A 24,268-nucleotide genomic window follows, 5' to 3' on the forward strand; every position below is an offset into this window, starting at 1 on the left:
CGCGCTCCTCTGGCTGGCGCTGGCGCTGGCGCTGGCGCTCTCCTCCCCCGCTCACGACTCCGCCCCCGGCCCCCAGGTCACTCCTCTCTCCAAGTTTGGAGTCTTGCTTTCTCGCGGCTTCCGGGCCCCAACGACCCCCGGCTGGTTGCCTGGCGAGTGTCTGTCGATCTATCTCTCTGCAGTATGCAGGTTGAGTGTGGGATCCTTCTTCCCGCACCCTGCCCCGCTGCGGGGACGGGTGGCGGGAAGCAGGTAAGCCGCTCCTGCCACCGCCGCCCTGGGCATAAACAACCTTTGCTCTCTTAAAGGGAAAAGAAGGCTCTGTGCCTTGAAGAGACAGACCGGGGACAAGCCTTAGGAACCTGTGCAGGCCAGTAACCAGGGATTGCTCCTTGGTGATTTCTTACTCCATACCATCCCGTGGCCATCCTTCGGGCCTGCTAGACCATGACTGGAAACCTGGGCTACCTGGGGCCACCAGAGACTAATGTCCTTGGACCGGTCCCCAAAATTTCTCATTCACTGTGTATAGTGGCCTGATGGGACAATGTCCTGGACCAGCCAATACCACAGGGTAAATAAGATACCCCGACCTGCTTCTTGGCCTTAGAGGTCCTCCACTTCAAGGGTCCTCAGTTTGGACAGTTTATCCTCTATTTGTAAAGCTTTCTCATCCCTCTTGGAAAATGTCCCTGGTCCCTAACCTTCTTTCTTGTCAGGTACTGCTCTGCTCTGAACCCCCAAACCCGATAGAGGTTTTCCTTTTGGAACGTGCCGCTGAAAACTAGCCTGGGCATACAGTAGGTGTTTATAACTGGTAGTTACTACGCGGCAACAGAGCCCGTGGGCAACAGCAAGCTGATTCCCGTGTGAACCCTTCAGCTGTGGGGAGGCGGGAGGGAGGCTACAGGAAGCTCTGAGCAGCACACCACACTTTGCTCCGTTAGTTTCAGTTCAGGACCATACTGCTTGAGCACCTACTGTGTGGGGCGTACACAGCCGCTGAGCTTCTCAAAGACAGCCGCCTCTGCATACCCTACTCCCAGCACAGGCCTGGCGCACGGTGGGCATTCGGGCACTCGTTGGGAGCAGGCAGCCCCTTTATTCATTCAGGAAGTCCTATTGAAGCTGGGAGGAGCCCCGAGGGGTCCCAGCAGCTAGTGCTGCCAGGGCCACAGCAGCTGGCTAGAACAGCCCTCCCCCCTCATCCTGGCTCTGCGAGTGGAGAAAGGACAAGGCAGGCCAGGTTCCTTCCCGACCTCTTTTTTTCCAGTGGGAAGGCTGCTGACCAGTGTTTTGAAAAGAGATGGCAGAAAACCCCTTGAGAGGGGTCCAGCCTTGGAGTACACTGATGGAGACACCAGAGTGGCATAGCCTGGGCTCCTAATGTGAGACTTGGAATGTTTAGCTTCTGATCCTGGCCCCTTTTCTTTCCCACCATCCAGGTCCTACCCAAAACATTCTTTTTATTTTATTTTGAGACAGTGTTTCTCCATGTAACTTTGGAGTCTGTCCTGGAACTCACTCTGAAGATCAGATTGGCCTCGAACTCACAAAGATCTGCTTGCCTCTGCCTCCTGAGTGCTGGAATTAAAGACGTGCGCCACCACTGCCCAGCTCCAGAACATTCTTGTGATTCAGAGTTCTCTGACTTGGCAATGGGCACACTCCCGCTAGGTGAGCGAGCACTTGGCTCCAGGTGCCATCTTCTTGCCTCTAGGGAGGTTTCTGAACTCCATGGTGCTTCTGCCTTCGTGTTCAGGTGGCTTGACTGGTCTGGAAGTTCCCGAGGGCAAGCCTGGCTTATACCCTGTGCCTTCTAGGTTTGTCCCAGCCTAGTCCTAACTCTAGCCTGGGGACAGGACAGCTCCCTGGGCTAGAAAGCAGTTTGTTTTGGTTTTTTTGTTTGTTTTGTTTTTTAAGAGAGGACTGGAGTATCTAGCCACTCAAGCTCTTGCCCAGCCCCCCAGTCCCCAGCTCTAACTTCCCTGCAGCCAGACCCAGGACCCTTCTGGGTCCAGCCAGATGTGCTGTTGTGCTTCTTGGCTGGGTCACCTTGTAATGAAGCCCTCCTGTGTCACACTTGTTGAATCATATAGATGGTTGGAAGCCCCAGAGGTTGGACCATAGATTATTCCTTCAAAGGGTGTTGTAATCAGAAAGTTTTGATTAGTAAATGCCAGGATCATGGGCAGGCTGGCTTCTCTTCCATGGGGGTGGGTATTTTTGGTTTTGTGGTTTTTATTTTTTTCAAGACAAGATTTCTCTGTGTACCTTTGGAGCCTGTCCTGGAACTTGCTCTGTAGACCAGGCTGGCCTTGAACTCACAGAGATCCGCATGCCTCTGTCTCCAGAGTGCTGGGATTAAAGGCACGTGCTATCACCTCCTGGCTCAGTATTTTGGCTTTGTGGTTTTGTACTAGGGATCAAACCCAAGGCTTTGTGCTGCTTAGCAAGGGCTCCACCACCGAGTACCAGCCTCAGATCTCTTTTTACTTAAATTTTTTTAAATTTATTTTTGTTTTGTTTTTCAAGTCAGGGTTTCTCTTTTACAGCCCTGGCTGTTCCAGAACTCCTCTGTAGACCAGGCTGACTTCAAACGCCCAGAGATACACCTGCCTCTACCTCCTAAGTGCTGGGATTAAAGGCATGTGCCACCACTGCCCAGCAAATTAAAAAAAAATTTCATTTTATGTGTACAGGTATTTTCCTGCATGTATGTCTATGTATCGTGAGTGTGCAGTGCCTGTGGAGGCCAGAAAAGGGTGTTGGATCCCCTGGAATTACAGATCATTATGAGCCACCATGTGGATGCTGGGAATCAAACCTGGTTCTCTGGAAGAGCAACCTTTACCTCAGCTCCCTTAACCACATTTTTTAAATTTAGTGTCTGCGTGTGTGCACATGTGTGCAGACATTACTCTCATGGGGAGGTCAGAGGTCACTTCTCTTCTTCCACCATGTTGGTCCCAGGGGTCGAACTTGGGTCCTCATGCTTCCTGGCGGGTACCTTTACCCACTGAGCCACTTTGCCAGCCTTTCATTTTGGGAGAAAGTTTTGCTAAGCTGCCCAGTTGGTCTTGAACTTGCAATGCTCTTATCTCCCCATTAGCAGGAGGTATTACAGGTATAGGCTGACAGGAGCCACTGAAAAGGACCACAGACTTCAGACGGGTACAGAAGAAGTACTTCCGAGGTCATCAGCTAACCCCTCCCTAAACTATGGGCCTGTTGACTCAAGTGGAGAGCCACCCAGCGTGGGCTTGTCCAGCTCACGGCTGAGCCCTCTGGGGCTCAGTAGCTCAGCAGTATGGTGTCATGACTGACTTGGAGGATATCAGATCAGTGATTACCTGCATCCCCAAAGAACAGCCATGGGACTTGGAGGGGGGGGATGTCTCTCAGCAGCACACTAACTGAATGGATTAGACAGCTCACCCCTCAGTCACAAAGAGCACAAGCTCAATAGGATTACAAGAATGAAGCATGTAAAGTTCTCAGGAAAGTGCCTGGCACTACCTGCTGTTAGTCATTATTCAACCACTGGAAGTCAGGAGGGACAAGAGCCTTGACCATCCCTGCCTCAGTCGCTCTTGAAATATGTCCAGCTGCCCTAAGACAGCAGAGCTCATTCTCCCCCAAGGATGCTGTCTTTGCCTCCGTTTGGCAGCCGTGCAGACCCAGGCTCTTCGAGCAGATGTGCACACCAGTTGGTTGTGTGGTGGAGGCTGGGTCAGAAGACAAACCTAAGGCCTAGGAGCCATAGCCTTTCTACTGCACACATGGCATTGCCTGGAAACTCCCTCAGGCCTTCGCTCCTACCTTCAGTGTGGCCACTGAAGGACCGACCAGCCTCCACACAGATTTGTCTGCCATCCCTGTGACAGTCTGGCTGGCATCTGCTAGTGAGACTTGAGCGGATGTGGTCAGGGTAGCCAGTAGGCAGGCTGGGGTGGAGGCTGTTGGTTTCATCCTACCAGCTGAGACACTTTGCCACAGGGCTTGATTGTGGCACTACTAGAAAGCCTCCAAGTAGAGGCTTCTGCCCACAGCAGCCAGCACAGGTGTATTTCCTGGGGCTCTGATAACGCCCTTGCCCACTCCCACAGGTCGAAAAGCCTTTCCAGGAACCCTGGGGTGGGGCTGAGGCAGGACTCCACCTGCCACTGCTGGCCCTGTGTGCTCTTGGCCGCAGCTGGGAGCAAAGCAGAGCAGGTGACAAAGCTGGAGAGCAGGCCCAGATGGCCGGAACAATCTGCAGTCTTGATGACCACCTCCTCCTCTGCTGGTACAGTCTCAGGCTCACAGGACAGTTCTGAGGACTCAAGGCAGGGGGAAGGGGAGGCTGCAGGTAGCAGGCCAAGCAGCATGCCAGGGTGGGTGGCTCCTCGGCCTGCCCTGGGGGTAGAGGCCACAGAGGGTGCCCTAGGGCAGCAGAAGCCTCCATCACTCTTGGCTTCTGCTAAAAGATAAGCAGCTTGCATTGTGGTTACTAAAGAATTAACTGCTGGCTCTGGCTAGTGTCCCCTAAGTGGAAGTGTGGCTTTGAGGTGTGGGAAGTCCCGCTGGCTTGGTGTGTGATGGAGTTCATCTTTTAAGAGACAGAGAAGATGCTTCCCGGGGTCCCCATGCTAAGACAGACAGATGCAGACCTCCAGGGATGCCCCCTTGTCCCCTACTCCCTGAGAGTGCGGTGCTGGGCTCCAGTCTCTCCAGTGCCTACCAGATTTAGATAGGCCACATCAGGCATGGGACTGCTCAAGAGCTGTGCACTAGACAACTAGGCCAAGGTCAGAGGTAGCGTGGGGCCAGGAAATTGAAGGGATACCCTTACGACAGCCTGGGCTCTTGGGCCTATAGATCCCTTGAAGGGGCCTTACTGGCTCTCTGGGCATCTACCTTATGACCCTTTTACCCAAGGAACCTAGAAAGGGAGAACAAGCCAGTGAGTGACTTTGGAACCAGCACACCAATTCACCCTCACCCATCCAGAGGTCATCTAATAGGATTATAATCGACATGACTTTGAGGCCCTTTGCAGAAAGGACAGGTGCTAGGACAGGCCATCAGCTGAGTCACACAGTGGAGTCTGGTCGGAAGAGGCTCAGAGGGGCTGTTGCCTCCTGTCATTTTGCTGTACGGTCCACCCCGGACGCCTTCACTGGGTATGTGCAGCGTGGGCCTGCCAGGAGTTCCTCCCGTGGGACTCAGGGAGCTGTGTCATATGCAGAAGGATCTACAGAAAGGGTTTTAGTAGCCAACTTCAGATTAGGAACTGGCAGATGAGACAAAGCGAAAGTGTTTTCTCAGATGTGGGACTTCCTGGAGTCTGCAACAATCAGCTCCTCACAGGAGAGTGGGCTGCCTGCACTGTGCAGGGGCTCTCTTCCTGCAGTTTCTGGGGCTCTACGTCAGCTCCTCACTGCACCCCACTGGCAGATTCTCCTAGCTGTGTGGCTTCAGCACCCTGCTTGGGTACAGCCCTTTATCACGCCAGGAGAGGTGAGGATAGCTGGGAGTGGGTGTAGTGTGGGGCTCCTGGGTTAGGCCGAACGCATCTGTTGTTGGGGTCCTGCTTCCCAGAGCAGCACCTGGGGCTGCAAGAGCCTAGCAAGAGAATCTGCAGCAGGAGGAAGTGAGCAGCCAGGGCTTCCCTGCAGCTTCTGCAGCAGCTGAACCTCCTAGTGGCCTTCTCATTTCCAGCCGGGACGGCTCTGGGTCACCACAGACCAAAGCTTCCTGAGCGACTAGGCAACCACAGGCCCCCAGCAGGGCCTCTTCTGGCGCAGAGCTAAGGGGCTTAGGACGGGTGGGAGATGGGGACAAGACTATAGGGCAGTCCTTAGGCCCCCAACTCCTGGACCTTCCCTGCCTCCCTCAATCTCACAGGGGTGACAAGAACGGCTACTCCAGGAAAAGGTCATTTTATTCATAAATACTCCCACTGTCACCCACACTGACCCTACTTTTGACCACAGATGGGTGGGCAGATGTGAGGTGCTCACAGGAGACCCCAGCACTGATAAATGAAGCATGGAACTCTGGGTGCTCCATGGCCCTCCAGGGGGACATGTCCTCTGGCTTTGCTTTTACGTTGCCATTGCCCCATAGGAGACCCGAGAGCAAAAGGAGGCCTCCAGAGGGACTGGGAGCTGAGTGGAGCTCCTTCAGTTCTGTGACCACAGGGCCGTTCCAAAAGAAAAGCAAAGAGCCAAACCACACACCGAGTGCAAACAGCTAGGGCATGGGCAACACCCCCAGTCACTGGGTTCCCACAGAGGCAGCCTGGGCTAGTCCCAGCTCCAGCATGGCCTCCAAGTTATGGCTGGGCCTTTCCATAAGGCATAAAAGACAGGTTGGGGAAGACCCCCACCTCAGGCTGGGGTCAGGGCTGGGCCTAATGGCCATGCATCTTCCCTCACTCCCGAGAGTCCTTCCAGGCCACAGAGGCCCTCCCTGTCCCAGGCTCCCACTGGTGATGGGGGTCCCAGTAGCTATGGCAAACCCAGGCCCAGCCTCCTGTCAGGTTGGGCTCAGCAGGAGAAGAGGCCTAGGGAGAAGGAAGAGTCACTGGGGGCCACAGGAAGGAGAGAAGCACCAGGCTGAACAGGAATAGGTCCTGCTGCCTCTCCTCTCTCCAGGCCCCCTGTCCTAGAGGCTCCCCCAGGTTTCTGGTGGGGGGAACTGATCCACATCGCCCATCTCATTGTAGGTCTGGTCGCCCATGGTGAAGATGAGCTTGTAGCGAAGGCGAACCTTCTCCTGGGGCACAAATGGCAGAAGTGCAGGGGTTAGAACAGGAAAAAGAAGTCAGTACCACCCTGGGGCACTGCCCTGTCATAGCGGGGCCCTCACCTTCTGGGGGTTAGCAAGGAGCAGGACCTGGGTGATGGCTGAGGGGTGGACGATGGGGTTAAATGCTGGCAGCTCCGTGCCGGAAGGTGGCTGCAGCCTCACCTTCATGATCTGGGGGCAGGAAGTGTACAGCTGGTCAGGCCGCCGCTGCTGAGGAACCAGCTCCCCTCTCAGGGATCTCCCCTCTGGCTTCTCATCGCCCTTCCCTCAGCTCCCCAGTGAGGGAGATCCTGTCCCCCACCATGCTCAGCCATCTGGCTGCCCCCCAAGTCTCAGGTCACCCTGCCTTGAGGGAGGAAGGCCTGCCTGGTCTGCCCTGTCACCTTAGGGACAGCTGACTGGAAAACAATGTTGCGGATGGGCTGGGGAGCGGTGCTCAGCATGGAGACCACCACTACCAGCACGTCAGAGCGCCCTGGCAGGGGGTCCCGAGCAAAGTGGAAGAGGACACGGAAGCCATGCTGGTCATAAACTGTCACTGGCAAGATGCTGCCTGTTGGGAGAAAGGTTGGAGGGTGATGAATGGGTGGAGCCTATCTGCCCCCACCCAGGGTCTGGCCTCCACTGGAGGTGAAGGCGCACTGGGATCAGACAATGGAGGCAGGATGCCCACCCTGGAGCCAAGTCAAGTCACAGCAAAGTTCCCTCCCAGGCTGGGGTCAAGAGCTCCTGTCACAGTCTGGGTCATACACTCTTTGGACTCCAGGTCAGTTCTACTGGTAAGGAGAATAGGGAAGGTGTGATGCCCTTGGTCACAGCTTCTGAGAATGCCAAGGCAGCCTGGCTAGTTGTCAACTCAGGCCAAGTGTCAGCCAGTGCTACCACCTGCTCATTGGTGAGAAATGCCTGGGGCTTAGGCCTGGATGTTCCTTTGAGGTTCTGTTTTATAATCTTATAGAAACCTTCTAGTTCTGGCCCCTGCCTTCTCTAGGAAGGAAGGGTCAGGGTTCAACTCTAAGGAGCCCCTTCCTCTGTGACCCAGAGATTAGAAAGCAGCCTTGCAATACTTTAGGAAGGGGAGGCCTAGCACGGAGTCAGCAGTGGCAAGCCCTGGGGACAAGAGCTGACCTGGCCCGGCCCTCCCGCCCCAGCCCCACCTATCCCCACTCACTGGGTTTGATGGACTCCAGGGGCACAGTGATGTTGGCTAAAGAGAGCTCGGTGGGTGCTGGCTGTGGTGGAGGCCCAGGGGGCTCCGGGGATGTGTTGTGGAGAAGGCTGGTGGTTCCTAGACTGGGCGAGCTGCAGTTGCTCTTACTCTGCAGGTCACGGAGGGTGAGCCGGGGGGCTGGCTGCTGCTTCTCCCTTAATGGGAACAGTGCATTAGCAAGTGACTTTCTGGTGCTCTTGGTAGGGGCCCTGGAGGACTGGGCTACCCAGCTCTGTGGCTGCAGGTCAGTGTCTCTCACCTTGGGCATCCTCACCTGCAGTGAGAGCACCTTTGTCTCCCCATCCTCTCATGCTGACCGACCCCCTTTTATCTTTCTCTAAGGGGCATGTTGGTGGGCACAGTGCCCCATTCTCATCAACTCTGTGGCATGAAACCCTTGTCACAGTGGGTGATCCAACATGCGGGGATCCCAGGAACTAGAGTGATGGATGATTCCCTGCTGGCTTGTGGGGAGAGGGAGAGCCCTGGCAATAGCAGCCCTCACCACCGCACTTGCTGGGCCTCTGGTGGCAGTGCCTGTTGCAGGAGGGTTTTCCCCAAGAGGTCCAGGTCGTCCAAGCCGCTGCTTGTTGGTGGGGGTGCCTGTGCCGGAGGTCGGCAGTCCATGCTGGGGACCTGGGCTGGAGGAGGGACTGAGGGCTCCACACCATCTGATGACTAGGGGAGAAGGAGACAGGGTAAGACCCTCTCAAGTGTCCAGGTTACCACGTGAGCCCTGATGCCCTCCCCTCCCTGCAGGTGACAGTTGAGAAAGCTGCAGCAGAGAGGACAATAGACCACTGGGCCTGGCTGGAGCTCCACCCTGTGGAACTCCCACAGTGTGACCCCGAGTCACCTTTAAGGGAAGAAGAGCCCCCAGCTTAACCTTGAAGGCTGGGCTGTGGTCTTGTCAGGGACCAGAGACTGAGGCCAGGCACCTCTGCTGGAGGTTAGAAGAGACTGCTGGGCTCTTCCCTAGGGTGGAACTTCCCTGCCCCAGGGAGCCTTGCCTGGTACCCACATGGCTGTTTATCACCCCTCAGGCTACTGGCTCTAGCCCTCTACCCCTGGGTGTGTCACAGGCTGAGCCCGCTTCAGCATTCTTACCTGGAAGCTGTTCCATCCCACACTATCTGAGCTGGGGCCTGAAGGTGGAGTGGGGTCACTTAGGCCTGCGGAGAAAGCAAGACAGGGGGTTGGACTGGTGAGCTAAAGACTAACAATGTCTGATCCCTCCCTTTCTTAAAGGCTCAGGAGTAAAACCCACGCTTTCAGAGGGAACTAGTGGCAGAGCAAAAATAGAAACCATTGTCCCAACAGCCATCTTGCAGCCCACACTTGCTTCCTCTCTTCCTGGCAAGGCCTCACAGAAGCCAGCTTATGGGAAGAAGTTGGAACTTTAACCTCTGTCCCTCAGCAGCTAGGAGCGGCAAGAGTCTCTGAGCTCACAGGTCCAGGAGACCATCTATGGGCAAGTGCTATCCTGGGAGAGCCCGAGTCCATTGCTACCCTGGGAGAGCCCGTGTCCATTGCTACCCTGGAGAGCCCATGTCCATGTGGGCAATGGCATGGCAGATCAGGTAGACTCTGAAGTCTCTGGCATAGGTCAACAAGGCCAATTAACTGGTTCTGGAGGGCACTGGAGACTATCCCTTGGCTGGCAGGAAAGCTAGCATGAGCCCTGTCTATCCTGAACACTTCAGCCATGCTTGTCCTGTATTTGACTTAGAAAAGATTAGAAGTGCTGTTTTTAGCAAGCTGTCTCCAGCAACTGGCAGGACTTCCCTGTGGCATTCCTTTAAGACCACAGAGAAGGGTTTGTGGTGGCACATGCCTTTAACCCCAGCACTCGGGAGGCAGAGGCAGACAGATCTCTGAGTTGGAGGCCAGCCTGGTCTACAGAGTGAGTTCTAGGACAGCCAGGGCTACACAGAAACTGTGTCTCAAAAACCAAACCAAACCAAAACAAAATCCAAAACAAAACCCCCCAAAACAAAAAACAAACATACAAACAACCACAAAAACAAACCAACCAACCAACCAACAAAAGGCCTAAAGAAACAGTGCACACTGCTTATACTTCTAGCGTTCTTCACTAGGAGTGGAGTTTACCAAATTCTGTCCTTCCTGTCTGAAGAACCTGCTGATCCTTCCCCAGGACAGCTCCACTCAGAAATCACCCTTCTCTGCCAGACAGCCAGAGCTGGCCAGCCTTGCCTTCTGCCAGGCTGACCTTGTTCTTAGTCTCCGTGAGCCTCGGCTTTACCCAGTACAGCGAAGGCATGTTGATTGCCCCATGGCCTCTACCAGCCTCCCAGTGGAGAACAGAGCTGGCACCCACAGGCTGCTCCTGCCCTGCCCCCTTCCCCTGTACTGCCCTCTTCCTTACCCAGAGACATGAGTTCATCATCAAGCAGGGACACTGAGGCACTGGGCTGCTCTGGACTGCTCTGGTTGCCAGGGTGGGTGGGCGTGGCCGGGTATGTGGTGCCCGAGGGAGGGAGGTCCAGGCCTGAGAGGTCCAGCAGGGCTGAGGTACTCCCTGAGTGGAAAGGAGAGCCGGGCAAGTCCTAGGGGCCACTCAGCACAGCAGGAGTGGGGACAGCTGTCTTTTATTCTCTACTCCTTACACAGGCCTCCTGGGCCCTTGTGGCCACTCCAGCCCTGTTCAAATGGCCTGCCAAGCCCTTTCTTTAACAGATGGCACTTGTGTTTAGAATGCAATCAGCTTAGCTGAAGGTCAGGGATGTGCCAGAAATGCGGCACCTGTGTGAATGCAGTGACACCAACTAAGGCAGCCGAGACTCTGGCACACACAGCCTTAGATCACTGCTGCTCTCATACCCAAAGGCTTCACTCGTGCTTGACTGCCTCTGGAAGGGCCTCCCACCCTCCAAGGGCCACTCACCGCTAGCCTCTCCTGTGCCCCACCCTCATATACCACACTGCCATTTTCCGAGTGGTCTGCATGTCTATGTCTAAAGCTCTTTCCTTTTCTACAATCAGGCCTAAGGTATGATTCAGATCCACACAGCTGGCACCAGATATATCAAAGAAAACCTTCCTTCTGTTCCATGACAACTTTGGGCTTCCTTCCCCAACAGCTTTAGGCTTGCCACAGCTCCCTTCTTGGGACCTTCACGGTCTTAAGGGGCCAGAGTCACACTGAAGGTCATGTCACCCTGCACTCTGGGCCCCCCGCAGCACTTCTCCTCTCTTCTCACCAGGAATGGAGCTGGCTGTGGCATCACCATTGACCTCCTCACCCCTGACCAGCTGCTTGTACAGGTTGATCACCTGGGTAAGATTGTCGTTAGCCTGCAGGATCTCAGCTGGAATAGAAATGGAGGGGAGAGGTCAGGCTGAAAAAGTGGTGGGGCCTCTGGAGAAGCAAGAGGAACCTCCCACATCCACCCCAAAGGGGATGTGAGGGGGAAGAGCCATGCAATCCACTGCATCTATGGGGTCCAGAGAGCGGAGCTGGTGTTGAGGCTTGTAGGTGGAAATGTATCCAGAATGTGCAGGGGACAGTCAGGCAGGGAGGAGAGTGAGACAGCAAGGTTAACAGAGGGCCTGAGAGGCCTAGGGGGGATGAGCTGCCACACTGGTGCTCTGAGACCTGAGCTAGCCATTTTGATTGTTGAAACCCAGCTGGGAAATGAGGAGAGCTCCCCCTCCTGGGCAGGAGATGAGATGCCTGCTCAGGACCTTGTTCAAGGAGTCCGCAAGAGCAGTCTCTGCTGTCTGCGGCCTTTTCAAGTCAGTGCTGGAGGAAGGGGGCCCCCTCGTGGTGGCTCTTTCCAACTGCGGGTGTCTAGCAGGGCCTGAAGTGGGAGGTGAAGGGACAGGGCTGGACCTGATCTCAGTGACCTGGGAACTCACCTAAGGCCTCATCATTGTCTTCTGTATCACTGGCCAATCGGAACAGTGTGGGCCGCATGCGCTCACAGCGCTGATACAGTTCCTGGGGGAACAGGGTAAGTGGATGAGGGTACTCAGGGGGCTCGGGAACAGGTTGGGAGGGGGCTGGAGCAGACCCACCTTCATGAGATCCTCACTGCTGCTGGATGCGGCACCCTGGCTGTGGCTCATCACCATCTCGGTCAGCAGCTTCACATTGTTGTTGACCTCCTCGATGGCATTCACCCGCTTTGAGATCTTCTCCATCCGCTTCTGGTCCTGTGGAGCAGCAAATGGTCAGAGGCTGAATCAGGCCTGCCACTGGCCCTGGAGATGGGACGTGAGTGCAGGAGAGCTGGATGGGCAAGATTTCAGCTGTGTGACCAAGTCCTGCTAAGACCTGTCCAAGAAGCAGTCTACCACTACTGTGCCACTCCCTACTCTTCTGCCGGAGTCTCCAATCCAGGGGTGGCCCTAGGTCACCTCAACAGTTTCCAGACTCATGCCTGTGGTCCTGGGCTGTTCTTGCCCTCCCTATGTCTGTCTCTTGAAGACCACGTTCCCACACTTGACAGTGAAGCGAAGGGTCCTGGTCAGCACTCACAACCTGGAGACAAGTACGGCATCCTTCCTTGTGTCTGTAGGAGCCTGGCAAGTGTGAAGGACACACGGCCTTTAAAGGCAGCTGTAGGAGGCCACCTCACTCTCTCTAGCCCATCTACGTCTCTCCACTGCAGGAGGTGGGTACATTCAGGGCAGTCTCACATGGCCTGCCCCTTTATCACAACCAGAGCATAAGCCATCCAGGCCTGTGACACACCCTCTCCTGCTGCAGGGGACCAAAGAGTAGCCCCTGACAGTCAATCTGGGGCCCAGGCTTAGCCTGACCAACTTGCATGACTAGATCTTGCCTCTGAGGAAGAGTGAACTAGCAATTTCTGTGAGGACACTCTTTTAAAACACCTGGAAAATTTCTATGCTGTTATCATTAGTGATCTGGGAGACCTGAGGTAGAAGTCTGCATTTTCTTTTTTGTTTTTGTTTTTTGAGACAGGGTTTCTCTGTGTAACAGCCCTAGAACTCACTCTGTAGACCAGGCTGGCCCCAAACTCAGAGATCTGCCTGCCTCTGCCTCCTGAGTGCTGGGATTAAAGGCCTGTGCTACTATGCCTGGCTTGAAGTCTACATTTTCACAGAAAAAAATCACTTGATGATCTAGATACACAGGGCTGTAGGTGAGTAGTCACCTTAGGTACATGATGGGCTGTCTCTGCCTCAGAGGTATCTGCCTTGAGGCCTTGAGCCTTTATTTTCCAGCTGCCAATCCTTAGCCTAGAGAGCTGTGTTACATTTGGCCTCTTCTGTTTGTGCTACTAAGTGCTAATCTGAAATCTTTAGTTTGGTTTGTGACAAAGTTTCATTCTGTAGATCAGGCTGGCCTGGAATTCAAGTCAATGCTATCTTCTTGTCTTGACCTTCCCAGTGTTGGGTCTAGAGGTGTGAGTCACCCTGACTATCCTGAATAATTTTTAAAAATTTTTTGTTTCTGTTCTGAGAGTCTCATCTCTCTATACATAGCCCTAACTGTCTTGGAACTATATAAACCTTGAACTCACAGAAATCCACCTGCCTCTGCCCCCCAAGTGCTAGGATTAAAGGTGTGCACTAGCACACCTAGTCTTGAACATCTTTTTGGATGATCTGGCCTTATTAAGTTTCAGTGTACACTTCCAAAATATATAATTTACACATTAATCATATTAACACCTGTGTTTTGCTCTGTGTATGCACATCTATATACATACATACATATTTACATTATATATTTAATAAATACTTTATGATTCAATTTGTTTGGGGGTATATGCTGAGGATGGACACCAGGACCTCATGCAAGTCAGAGAAGAATTCTACCACTAAACTATAGGCCCCATATATTCCCAAAGAACTTCTTCAAATGTGTGCATTCACTTACTTCTGTGCGTATATGTGGGAGTACATGTGCCCTAGTGTGCACGTGGAAGTAAGATAACTTGTGGGAGTTGTTCCTTTCTTTGTACCATGTGTATCCTCAGGTATCCAGCTCAGGTTGACGGCAGATACCTATACCTACTGAGCCATCTTGCTGGCTCTCAAATTTCTTTTCCTCTTTCCTGAAGCAGGGTCTTGCTACATGGCCCAGATTAGCCTCAACCTCATGATCCTCTTGCCTCAGCCTCTGGAGTTCCAGGACTATATACAGGTGCATGGCACCAATTCTTGGCCTCATTACTAACAAATACTAGCCCTAGGAGCTCATGCATAGTAGGTTCACGCAGACTCCTGGGCAGTTCATCCCACTAAACATCAGGCTCTTGGCAGCTGATGGTTCTTTGCTGTGGCAACTGTCCTGCTGGGCCACTATGGGGCCTCATATGTACACACATACACAGCTCCTCCTGCTTGGTGGCCTAGCTCCACACCCATTCCTCCTTCCCTGGTACCCCAGGCCAGCCATCACCTCCTGCACCATCTCCTTAATAAGCTTGTTGGCAGCCCGGAGATCCTCAGGGTGTGAGCTCTTCAGCAGGCGAGCCAGCATCTGCAGAGACAAACAAATGACTGAGGGCAGTACCAGGCCAGAATCTACAACCCCAACCCAACTACTCTTCAGTGACTGTATGTGGGACCTGGGCAAGATACTAAAGCTCTGGGTAAAATGGTGAAAACTGATTGACATCTGATGGTGTCCATTCAGATAAGCGAGATACTGCACACACTCCCCACAGAGCACTGAAGGGTGCCCTCACCACACGGCCCTCCCTAGAGCACTGTGGCTTTGGAAACCTCCAGGCAAACACACCAGAAACCACAGTGGTAGCCTTGGGGGCTGGGTAGGGAAGGGCTGAAATCCTTATTTCAACAGCTCCCCTCCAAACAAATGCTTCTTTAGCTAAAAGCTAATCAACTGGTATAGAAAGACAGAAAGCACTGCAGCTCCTCAAACAACCCTGGATCATAAACTGTGCTTACTGAATGCAGATGCTTGCATGGGTCAGTGTATTCAGCAAGCACTAAGTGCTGCTTCCTCCCACAGTCACCTCCACAGGGATCACATTTGGCATGAGCCTCTACTCTAGAGGGCAGAAGCCTTGACACGCAGGCTGCCACTCTGCCTTACCTTGGACTTCTCCTCATCTTCAAAGATCACATTCTTGGGCCGTGGAGGGGGAACGGGAAAGATGGCATCCTCTGGAAGTTTGGGGTCAGACTTCACAATGCCTGGGGAAGACAGGGTTAGGAAGGCTGTCAGTAGGTGTCAGGACCAGGAGTAGTAGGAGGGGCATATGAGAATAGGGTGGCCAGGTCAAAGGTGTAACCAAGGGAGTCTATCTGAGTCACGGCACCAAATGTAAGCATTATAGCTTGGATGGAAAGGTATCCTGGCAGCCAGGAGCCAAGGAATATCACAAAGTCACATGGAACAACAAACCTCACACAAGAGATTTATTGGGAGGGAAAGAACCAGGAGGGTGGTTGCCTCTGCTCAGGCGAGAAACAGCAGCAAACTGAACAGGATACAGGACTTATATAGAGTTTCTTGGGAAGCAGGTGAAACTTTGCAGGGTAGAGCTTTCCAGGGTGGAGACTGGTGGGGGTTTCATGTTCAGAGATTGGGCTTTTTACTCTGTAGGGTGGGGACAGGGTCTAGCAGTGAGGGCAGTTAGAGGTCATTGGGGGAGGGGCCTGGCCATTTGTGGCTCCACTGGCTTACAGAAGGGAGGTTAATCTTTCATTGGCTCACTGGCTCTGGACTTTAATGGACAGGACTACCTTTTAAAATTTTTTTTATTTTTGGTTTTCAAGACAAGGTTTCTCTGTGTGGCCCTGTAGCCCTCCATGTAACTTGTTCTGTAGACTAGGCTGGCCTTGAACTCAAAGAGGTCCACCTTCCTCTGCCATCTGAATGCTGGATTAAAGGTGTGCGCCATAGCACCTAGCAATGGGACTACTTCTGACCTGCACAGTGAACTCCATCAGAGATAGTTTGGGTCCAATATATATTAATATATATATAATTTATACAAATATAATTTAAATAACAGTTCCTTTTTAGTTTTCAAAGATTTATTTTTAATTATGTATGATGTGATCAATGTCTGTGTCTCCATGTGGGTATGGGCATGTGGAGTACGAAAGCGTAAACTCCCTTAGGGCTGGAGTTACAAGTGCTTGTGAGCCACTTTAGGAGTAGAGGAAACCGAACTCGGGTCCTCTGGAAGAGCAGCAAGTGCTCTTAACTGATGAACTATCTCCCAGCCCTATACATTCCTTTTGTGAAAGGCTATCATGTAATCCTTCCAAAACTCACTATGCAGCCAGGGTGGCCTTTGAACCTCGGGTCCTCCTGCCCCGCTTCCTAAGTGCTGGGATAACAGCTGTGCCCCACTGCCCCTGGAGTATTTGGTGCTGGGGATGGAACCCAGAGCTTCATATATGCTAGGCAAGCATTCTACCAGTTGAACTACATCCCTGGCTCCTGGGCACCCATGTTTTGAGGACACCCTCTGAAGGTAAGCTTGACCCCATACCACCTTTCTTTTCATTCAAGTTGGGCATAGCCACAGAGAGGCCCCGCTGGTTGCTGGTTGTGTGTTGGAGACATTAAGGGAAGCCCTGTGACCTTGCTGACAGAGCCCCTGAGGAGCCTGTGCTGCAGGTGTGGCATGTTTCTGGTTCCTGATACCCTGGGGTGGGGTACACTCACCCTGCTTCTTCAGCATCTGGTAGGCTTCTGCAATCTTCACCTCCTCAGGTAGGCTGACTGTCCAGCTGTATAGCAGCTCCAAGATCTTATTCTTCACCTTCTCTGACGTTCGGGAGCCCAAGTACTTCAGAGACATACAGAAGGGGAGCTGTCTGAGACCGCTCAGCCCCACTCACTCGAGCCCCAAGCCTCCCAGGTGCCGCCAATGCCTTCAAATGCCCTGCAACCAGCCTGGTGTAAACTGAGATCAGTTCTTAGCTGAACCACCACTGGCTGTGTCAGCTGTCTGTGACTCAGGTTCCTCATTGTGGGCATGTGGATCTTGAAGGCCCAGAGCAGGAAATCCTGCTCAGAGCACATAGACCTGAACCTTGTGACCCCAGCAAGGAGCCTGGGGCTCCAGGTGTTGAGGGAAGCCATGAGCCCCCACACAGCATTTCCAGCAGCAAACTAGGCCAAGAGACTTTCACTGCACAGTTCTCTACTGGGAGACGTGGGGCTGCCCGACCCACTCCGAGCTCTGTTCAGAGGACAGGCAAGGGGACTGGGCATCAAAGATGCACTCAACCTATGAGAGGATTTCTCAGGCCAAAGGCCAGTAGCCAGGGTGTGGGCCACTTGCTAACATAACTGACTCAGGTTTGTGGCTTCAGATGCTGAGGCTCAAGGAAACCACATCTAGGTGATGGGGACAGAGAGAAATGTCAAACACCTAAGAAACCTGGGCTGGGCACACCCCATGACAGCATGTATATGCCCTGGGATTGGCTCTCCTTGCACACTGAGTGGTTCCTCAGCAGCCAGGCTGTCCTGACTCAGCCAGGTCCCTAACAGGGAAGGCCCCAGGGACCCTTTCTCTGTACCCCCCATCAGACCCAGCACTTCAAGCCTTGGCTAGGACGCACCTTGGGAGACACGACCTTGATGAGCTCATTCAAGAAGCGGAACTTGCCCACCTCATCATGAAACCGCTTGCCGCAGCTCTTCATGCATGTTTCCAGAACCTGGGAAGGGAGGAGTGAGGGAGTTCCTGACCTGGTCGGTGCCCAGAGTAAGGGAGGGACCCTTGAGGGCACAGGTGCAGAGGCTCAGAGGTCTCTGCGATTGCTCATCACTCCCTAGAGAACGGAGTCAGAAGTCTCCCACCAACAAGCTCTGCTCAAGCCGCAGGATGACCACAGGCTCCTCCATGGCTTGGACCATGTATCACTTGTACGTGGCCTTTTTACTGTTTTTCTTCTTTTTCTGAAACAGGGTTTTACTCTGTAGCCCTGGCTGTCCTGGAACTCACTCTGTAGACCAGGCTGGCCTCAAACTCACAGAGATCCACCTGTCTCTGCTGGCCTTAAATGTGTGTGCCACCACTGCCTGCCTATTTTTCTTCTTTTACAAAACAATTTAGCACTACTCTGGCCTTTCCCAAACCTGTGAAATCACAAGACCCTTGCATACTTGAGGAAGAAACCCCAAACAAAAACTACCATGTTGGAACATATATAGTTACTTAGAGAAATTTTCACCTGACCTCAGACAAGCTTACTCTAAGGTAACTGGTATGTGGGCTGTGCAGGGAGCCACAGACAGCGGCCCACCTCTTTTGTTCCTGGTATAGCTATGAAATCTCAATCCTAAGCCTTGCTCTCACTGAAGAGGATGGTGTTGCCCAGGGTCTGCAGATCCTGTGTGGCCTGGGAGACCCTTGCAGAGAACCCGGGAACTTTACAAACATAGACCCCAAACCATGCATGTTGCGGGCCCTGACTGTATTTAACATGTATCCTGGGGAGGGGTCCACTGGGCAGCTGAAGTGGAGAATCCCTGCCACCACCATTAGAGGCCCAGCTGTGGCAGGAGGCTAGCCCAGTGGCTGCTGGGAACCCTGAGGGCTGGCCCAGACCTATATCCTGGACCACCTGGTCACAGTTCCCCTAGGCTCATGGAACCCTAGGATCTTTTCTTACCGTCAAGGCCTGGATGGCCTCCCACTCCTGCGGGGACTGGATCTTGTGGGCCAGCAAGCGGGTGGCAAGTGGAGGCCTGGATGGAAGGAACAGAGTTGTGACTGACATGGTACCTGATTCACTCAAAGGAACAGTCACATGTCAGTCTGCAGCACTTCAGCCCTCTGCTGTTGGGGACCGCGGGCCACCAGACCCTGAGTTTCAGCCTGCAGCTGCTCCGAGCAGAGACCCTGATGGCAGGGGAGTGGGTTCGGATGAGTCTGCCGCTGAAAGATCCCGAGAGCTGGGGTGTGGCCAGAGCCCTATATAAGCTGCCCCTGAGCACAGTAAAGTGGGCATTCTTGCTTCAAGTATATCCCCATGGCCCCATCTGTCTGTCTATGATTTTAGATTCTCAGCCTCGTTGCTGTAGCACATGGCGAGTAGAGTGTGGACTGGATCGGTGTAGTTTCCAACTCTACTGGCCCTGTGAAGCACAAAGGCCCATCTCTCTCCAGATCAAACAGGACTTGGGATGGTGACAGCCAGTGCCAGGTAACCAGTGTAGGCAGGGACCTTTAAGAGGTATAAACTTAGCCCCTTTTGGTTTTAAGAGCTAAGACATGGGACTGGAGATGTTGCTTATTGATAGAGCACCTGCCAGGAATAGGTGAGTGAGACCCCGAGTTCAAATTCATCATCACCAAAAGCAAAAGCTGCTATGTCCTTGGCCTGTAGAGGGAAGGGAAGAACAGGTGGCTGCAGCCTGAGTGCTAAGGCCATGCAAGGTGGCTCACAAGCACCTCCGCTCCTTGCTTTCCTCAGTGGCAGGAAACCCTGGTAACCCCTACATACGCAGTACTGCCAGTGCCAGGCCCCAGCTGAGGAGAGTGAGGCTCAGAGTGGTCAATGACTTCCCCAGGACTAGTCAGAGGTGGGGCTTGTTTGCCTCAGTGCCCATGAACCCCAAACCAAGGGCTGCTAGAGAGAGGCAGTACACTGTGACTGTGTCACTGTGATCCAGCAGCACCAGGGAACCTAGGCATGTCCAATCCAAGCCCTCAAGGAGTCACTTCTAAGGGCGGTCACATGTGCATTTCTAGTTCTTTCTTACATGAAGGGCCTGCTAGGGATGGTGTAGCCTGCCCTCTTAAAGGCCCCCAATAAATCATCAGTCACGTACTAGGCTTAGATTTGACAAAGCTTAGTGTTCTGGTAAGAGTCAAGAGCAAACGGCTTAGCCTTTCTTCATTTGTAAAACAGGTCCAGGAAGGTTTCCTCAAGAGGGTGGCACATATATAGCCTCCAGCAAAAAGTGCCACTGTCCTTGTTAACTGTGACTGCATTTAGAATAGGAACTGGGTTTCTAGCCTGCCCAAGACCAGGTTCTGGAGTCTGCCTGACAGGGACACAGTGTGCTGTGTTGAGTGTGTAAGCCAAGTGGAGCCACCTACCCCTCAAAGTCTTCGTTGAGCTGCTCGCAGAAACCGTTGATGCTGGCCCAGTTCAGCTCCTTGTTCAGGGGATTTGTGGCTCTATCTGCAGAGCAGAGGGAGCTAGTGAGGCCAGTGGCATTTCTGTCTCCCCTCACTCTTCCCTGCAACTGACATGGGTCAGAAAGGATTTGAGCACATGGGAAAGGCTTCCTTCCACTTCCTGCTGGACAGCCCCAAGCCGGAGCACCGACGGTCCAGTGGAATCAACGGACAAAACATGTGGCTGCCGCTCACTGTGCCTTTCCACCCAAGGGCCCCATCTTCAGAGACTACATTCAGGTACCACCTTCCATGGTTGTATCCCAGCATGCTGACTTTACCATCTCTGATTCTGTTATCAAGAAAGCATCCTGACTCTCCTGGAATCTGCACTCAGGAGATTTAGGGCTAAGGAAAAGATCAGGGTTCCTGTCCTTGAGGAACTGTAGGGCTGGGGAGTGCACCAAGAAAAGCCAGGCTCTCAAGAAAAGGAGAGTGGCCAAGAAACCATAGAAACCCAGGGTAAGAGACTTGGGTCAGCCTTGGGTCAGGGCAGCTGCCAAGAGGAGGTAACAATCCAGCTAAGTCTGGAAGGAGCCAACCAGGCTGAGGGCTCATCTGCCCAGCCAAGGGCACGGACCTGGGAAAGACTGCACCCTGGACCTCATGCCTCGGTCTGCCAGACCTTGTCCCTGGGGAGTGGCTCAGGAACACCTTGTTTGATGACCCCCCTCTAGTCCTTCGCTTCTGCCCAGAGTGGCAGCAGCTATGTCCCTGACTGCTCTTTACTGTGGGCCCAAGTGGACTATTCTATAGTGTTACTGTGCACTCCTGCCACTGTGAACACAGCTCTCTCCTCAGTGTGTGAGAGAATGAATGGATGGATGAGGGATCAGTGGCAGGTAGGGCGAGGCTGGGAAAGTTAGAGTGCAGGAACAAGGAATAGCAAAGAGGAGCGGGGTCAGTAATACCAGATAATCCCCTTCTTGAGCCCCCAACACTGGCTGAGTGAAGATCCCTGAACTCCCACTGTCCCACCTGTAGAACACAGGTTGGATGAAAAATTCTTCGTCCCCAGACACTTCTGCTTACGCTGGTGGTGCAGAGGGCCACAGTCCAAGAGCTGGGGTTGTGAATGATCTGCAGACAGGAGGAGGCCAGGGCCCAGTATGTGGCACCTGCCCAGCTGGGGACCTAGACACTTGAGTGCCTGGCAGCCAATCACCTGATCCATATTTATTTTTAAAAAATACAGTGGTGGACAAAAGCTCTGCTCTCCTGAAGCTCACTGGCCTAAACAAAGCAGCGCTGACTACTCAGATTAGTGATCACACAAGGGCTATAAAGAAAGGCAGGGCAGGCAGAAAGGATGGAAGGTACTGGGGTAGGCTGTTCTCACCCAGGCACTCAGAGACAATATGGCTGGGCAGAGGATGGAAGAAGCAGTATCTTGGTACAAATCTATCCCACAAGCTTTGTGGGGGCCCTACCTACAGTCCTTGAGAGGAACAGAAGTCACAGTGAGCCTCTAGCGACACCAGGAACACCCCCTGCTTCCTTGGCGAAGGCTGCACATTTACTCCCAGTCCCCCACAATGGCCAAGGACTGAACACTGGAAAGAGACTCCAGTCTGGAGTCAGAGAGACTATACGGGGTACTGGCCTCTCAATGACAGCTGGGAAAAGGGCTAAAACAGGAAGTCCTTCGAAGTGTCAAAGGCACGTGAGCTCCAGCGAGGGTGGAGCTAGTCAATCTGAAGTCAGGAGGCAGGGAGGAGAAAACTCTGACTGCCCAGACCAGCGTCTCCCCAGCATTTAGCAAACTGATGAACTTGGAGCTGGAGGAGACAGGCCCTCCCTCCACCCCGGCCTCCACCTGGGGGAGCATCTCCCTGGCAGGTGACAGGGGAGTACTTGAGGAGCAGAGAGGTGTTTCACAACTGGGCCTGACTCTTCTGATGGTGAAAACATCTATGGTCCTCCCTAGAAGCTACCCTTAACCTCTGACCTCCTGAGACCTGTGCAGTAGTGGCCTCTTAAGTTTTCTTCCAGCCCCATCCCTCCCCACTGGCAGGCTGACATTCCCCTAGACGGTATGGTTTGGAATCAACCTCCCGGTCCAACTCTGTTCAAGACTGGCTTCAAAGGTGCTGGCCCTGACTTCCCACATTAACCTGCACAGATCTGTGTGTGCCTGAGGCCAAGAGGTTCAGCTGAGGACAGCCCCATTCAGAAAGGCTATGGGAGAGACCTGTCACTAGATGGACCAGAAGAGGCGGCCCGCAGCTCCCAGGGACAGAGTCTAGGAACGGGGGTGGCAAAGCCAAGGATCTTCAGCAGGGTGGGACAGGGAGAGCAGAGGGAGGGGCTGGGGGCTTGGGAGCCAGAGCTGTAGGAAGCTGTTTCTGAGGAGACAGGAAACAAGGGCCCAGAGGCCTCGGGAGGAAGCTCAGGAGGGGCTAGGGGAAGCAATCTGGGATGTAGAGTGAGACTGGGCTGGGTGCAGTGACAGAGGACTTGGATTTCTTTATGGAGTCTGAAACGGGACCCTTTGAAGCTCAAGCACCGGGAGTTTCTCCCAGCATGGCCAGAGCTGGATCAGTTGGCCAGGAGTCCACCCCTTCCAGGACCGGGGAATGAGCAGATCTAAGAGCTGCGGGCAGAGTGAAGACTCAGGCCCTGAGCTGGGGAGGGGGGGACCCCTCAAGGGGGAGACTCGAGAGGGGCTGTTCTGCAGTGCAGCAGTTAGGGCCTTCAGGTTTTCGGGGTACTCTCGGCAACCTGGTCACCGGGTGGGTGGGCGGCGCCCGCTCACAGCCAGGCTGCGCAGCTGCCAGGGTCCGAGCGGCGGACTGGGGCGCCGCCCCTCCCGGGTCGGGGGCGGGGCGTGAGGAGGGGGCGCGCGGACCCCGCCCCCGTCGGGAAAGGGGCCAACCTCGCGCCCCCGGTTCCGGTTCCGGTCCGGCCCGCGCCCCTCCCGGACACTCACTGATTCGCGCCTCCAGAGTCTCCGGCTCCATCGCGGGCTCCATCCGCCACGGGCCCCCGCCTCGGCACCGCCCCCCGCCCCCCGCCGCTCTCGCGGGAACTCGTCGGCCCCGCCCTCGGCCGGTTAAAGGGGCCGTGTCCGCCTGGAGAAGTCGGAACGGGGCGCTGGAGCTCTGGGCACCATCGAGACGTAGGCGCGCTCGCCCAGAGCGTCAGCTCCTTGCCAACTCCTCCCCTTGACGGCTGGCTGCTTCGCGGGTGGGACCCGCCGGCGGCCTCACAGCTCCGGGCGTTCAGGCAGGAAAGGAAGCGGAGAGCCTGGGGGTTGCGGGCGGCACCATAGAAACACCACGGGACGCTCTAACTCGGTCAGCGTCACGCAGATACCCGTGACCGCTTCCGGAACAACGCTCCGGGGCCATGTTTCTGAGGGGCTCTGAAGTCACTTCCGGAGCCCTCGGGGGTACTTCCGTTTAAGTGGGAAAGTGGAGATGGCCCTTAAAAGGGCTACTGGACACAGTGGTCCCCGCGAAAGTGATCAAGTTGAGCTAACGTTTATTTAGCGCTTAATGCTCCAGGCATGGGTCTAAGCATTTTTTCCCCTTTGAGACAAGGTTTCACTATGTTGTCCTGGCTGTTCTGGAACTCGCTCTGTAGACCAGGCCTTCATGGAACTCATGAAATCTCTGTCTGCCTCAGCCTCCCAAGTGCTGAGATTAAAGGAGCGCGCCAGCAAGGGTCTAAGTGCCCCCCACCCCGTGAATCCATTACTCAAATCCTGGAGCCAGGTAATGAGTTTGCTTGCGGTCACCCAGGGGTCAGAGCGCTTGCACAGGGTACTTCCTTCTGCAATCAGCTTACAAAAACGTGAAGAGGCTCATTGTATTATGTGACCATCACTGAAGAGAAAGAAAGGCCAGATAAATATCCCACAAGGTGATGAGGAGCTGGGCGTGTTCTCGCACGTCATAACGCCAGCACTGGTCAATGTGGAATATCGTATCTCAAAACACACGACACACGCTAGGGAAGCCCGAAGGCTGGTAACAAAATGAGAGGGTCTCTTTCCCCAAAGTTGGATAGTGACGAAGTCTGGCTCTTGTTTTGAGGCAGTTCAGGTGGCAACAATGCGAAGTACCCCGTTCTTTCATCAGCTTTTTTCAGCCTGTGCTGATCGCCTTGGGTAGGTCTCAGGAAGACCCAGTCGGATGCT

The 24,268-nt window shown here is 54.0% G+C and overlaps 1 protein-coding gene across 1 annotated transcript; it reads right to left on the reverse strand.

Moving 5' to 3' along the window:
* Nucleotides 1–5,905: 5,905 nt before the first annotated feature.
* Nucleotides 5,906–23,480, reverse strand: Gga1 (golgi associated, gamma adaptin ear containing, ARF binding protein 1). Its single transcript, XM_038343671.1, has 17 exons — nucleotides 23,057–23,480; nucleotides 20,047–20,131; nucleotides 18,614–18,689; nucleotides 17,558–17,656; nucleotides 16,653–16,776; nucleotides 15,066–15,166; nucleotides 14,406–14,486; nucleotides 12,047–12,184; nucleotides 11,888–11,969; nucleotides 11,230–11,337; nucleotides 10,395–10,547; nucleotides 9,113–9,177; nucleotides 8,511–8,683; nucleotides 7,967–8,160; nucleotides 7,179–7,348; nucleotides 6,856–6,966; nucleotides 5,906–6,762 (listed from the first exon to the last, which is right to left on the reverse strand). Exons 1-17 carry the CDS (start codon nucleotides 23,097–23,099, stop codon nucleotides 6,652–6,654), a joined length of 1,914 nt encoding a protein of 637 aa, XP_038199599.1. The 5' UTR covers nucleotides 23,100–23,480; the 3' UTR covers nucleotides 5,906–6,651.
* Between the last annotated feature and the right edge of the window lie 788 nt (nucleotides 23,481–24,268).

This window comes from Arvicola amphibius, chromosome 9, assembly GCF_903992535.2.
Source record: "Arvicola amphibius chromosome 9, mArvAmp1.2, whole genome shotgun sequence".
Classification (NCBI taxonomy): Eukaryota; Metazoa; Chordata; class Mammalia; order Rodentia; family Cricetidae; genus Arvicola; species Arvicola amphibius.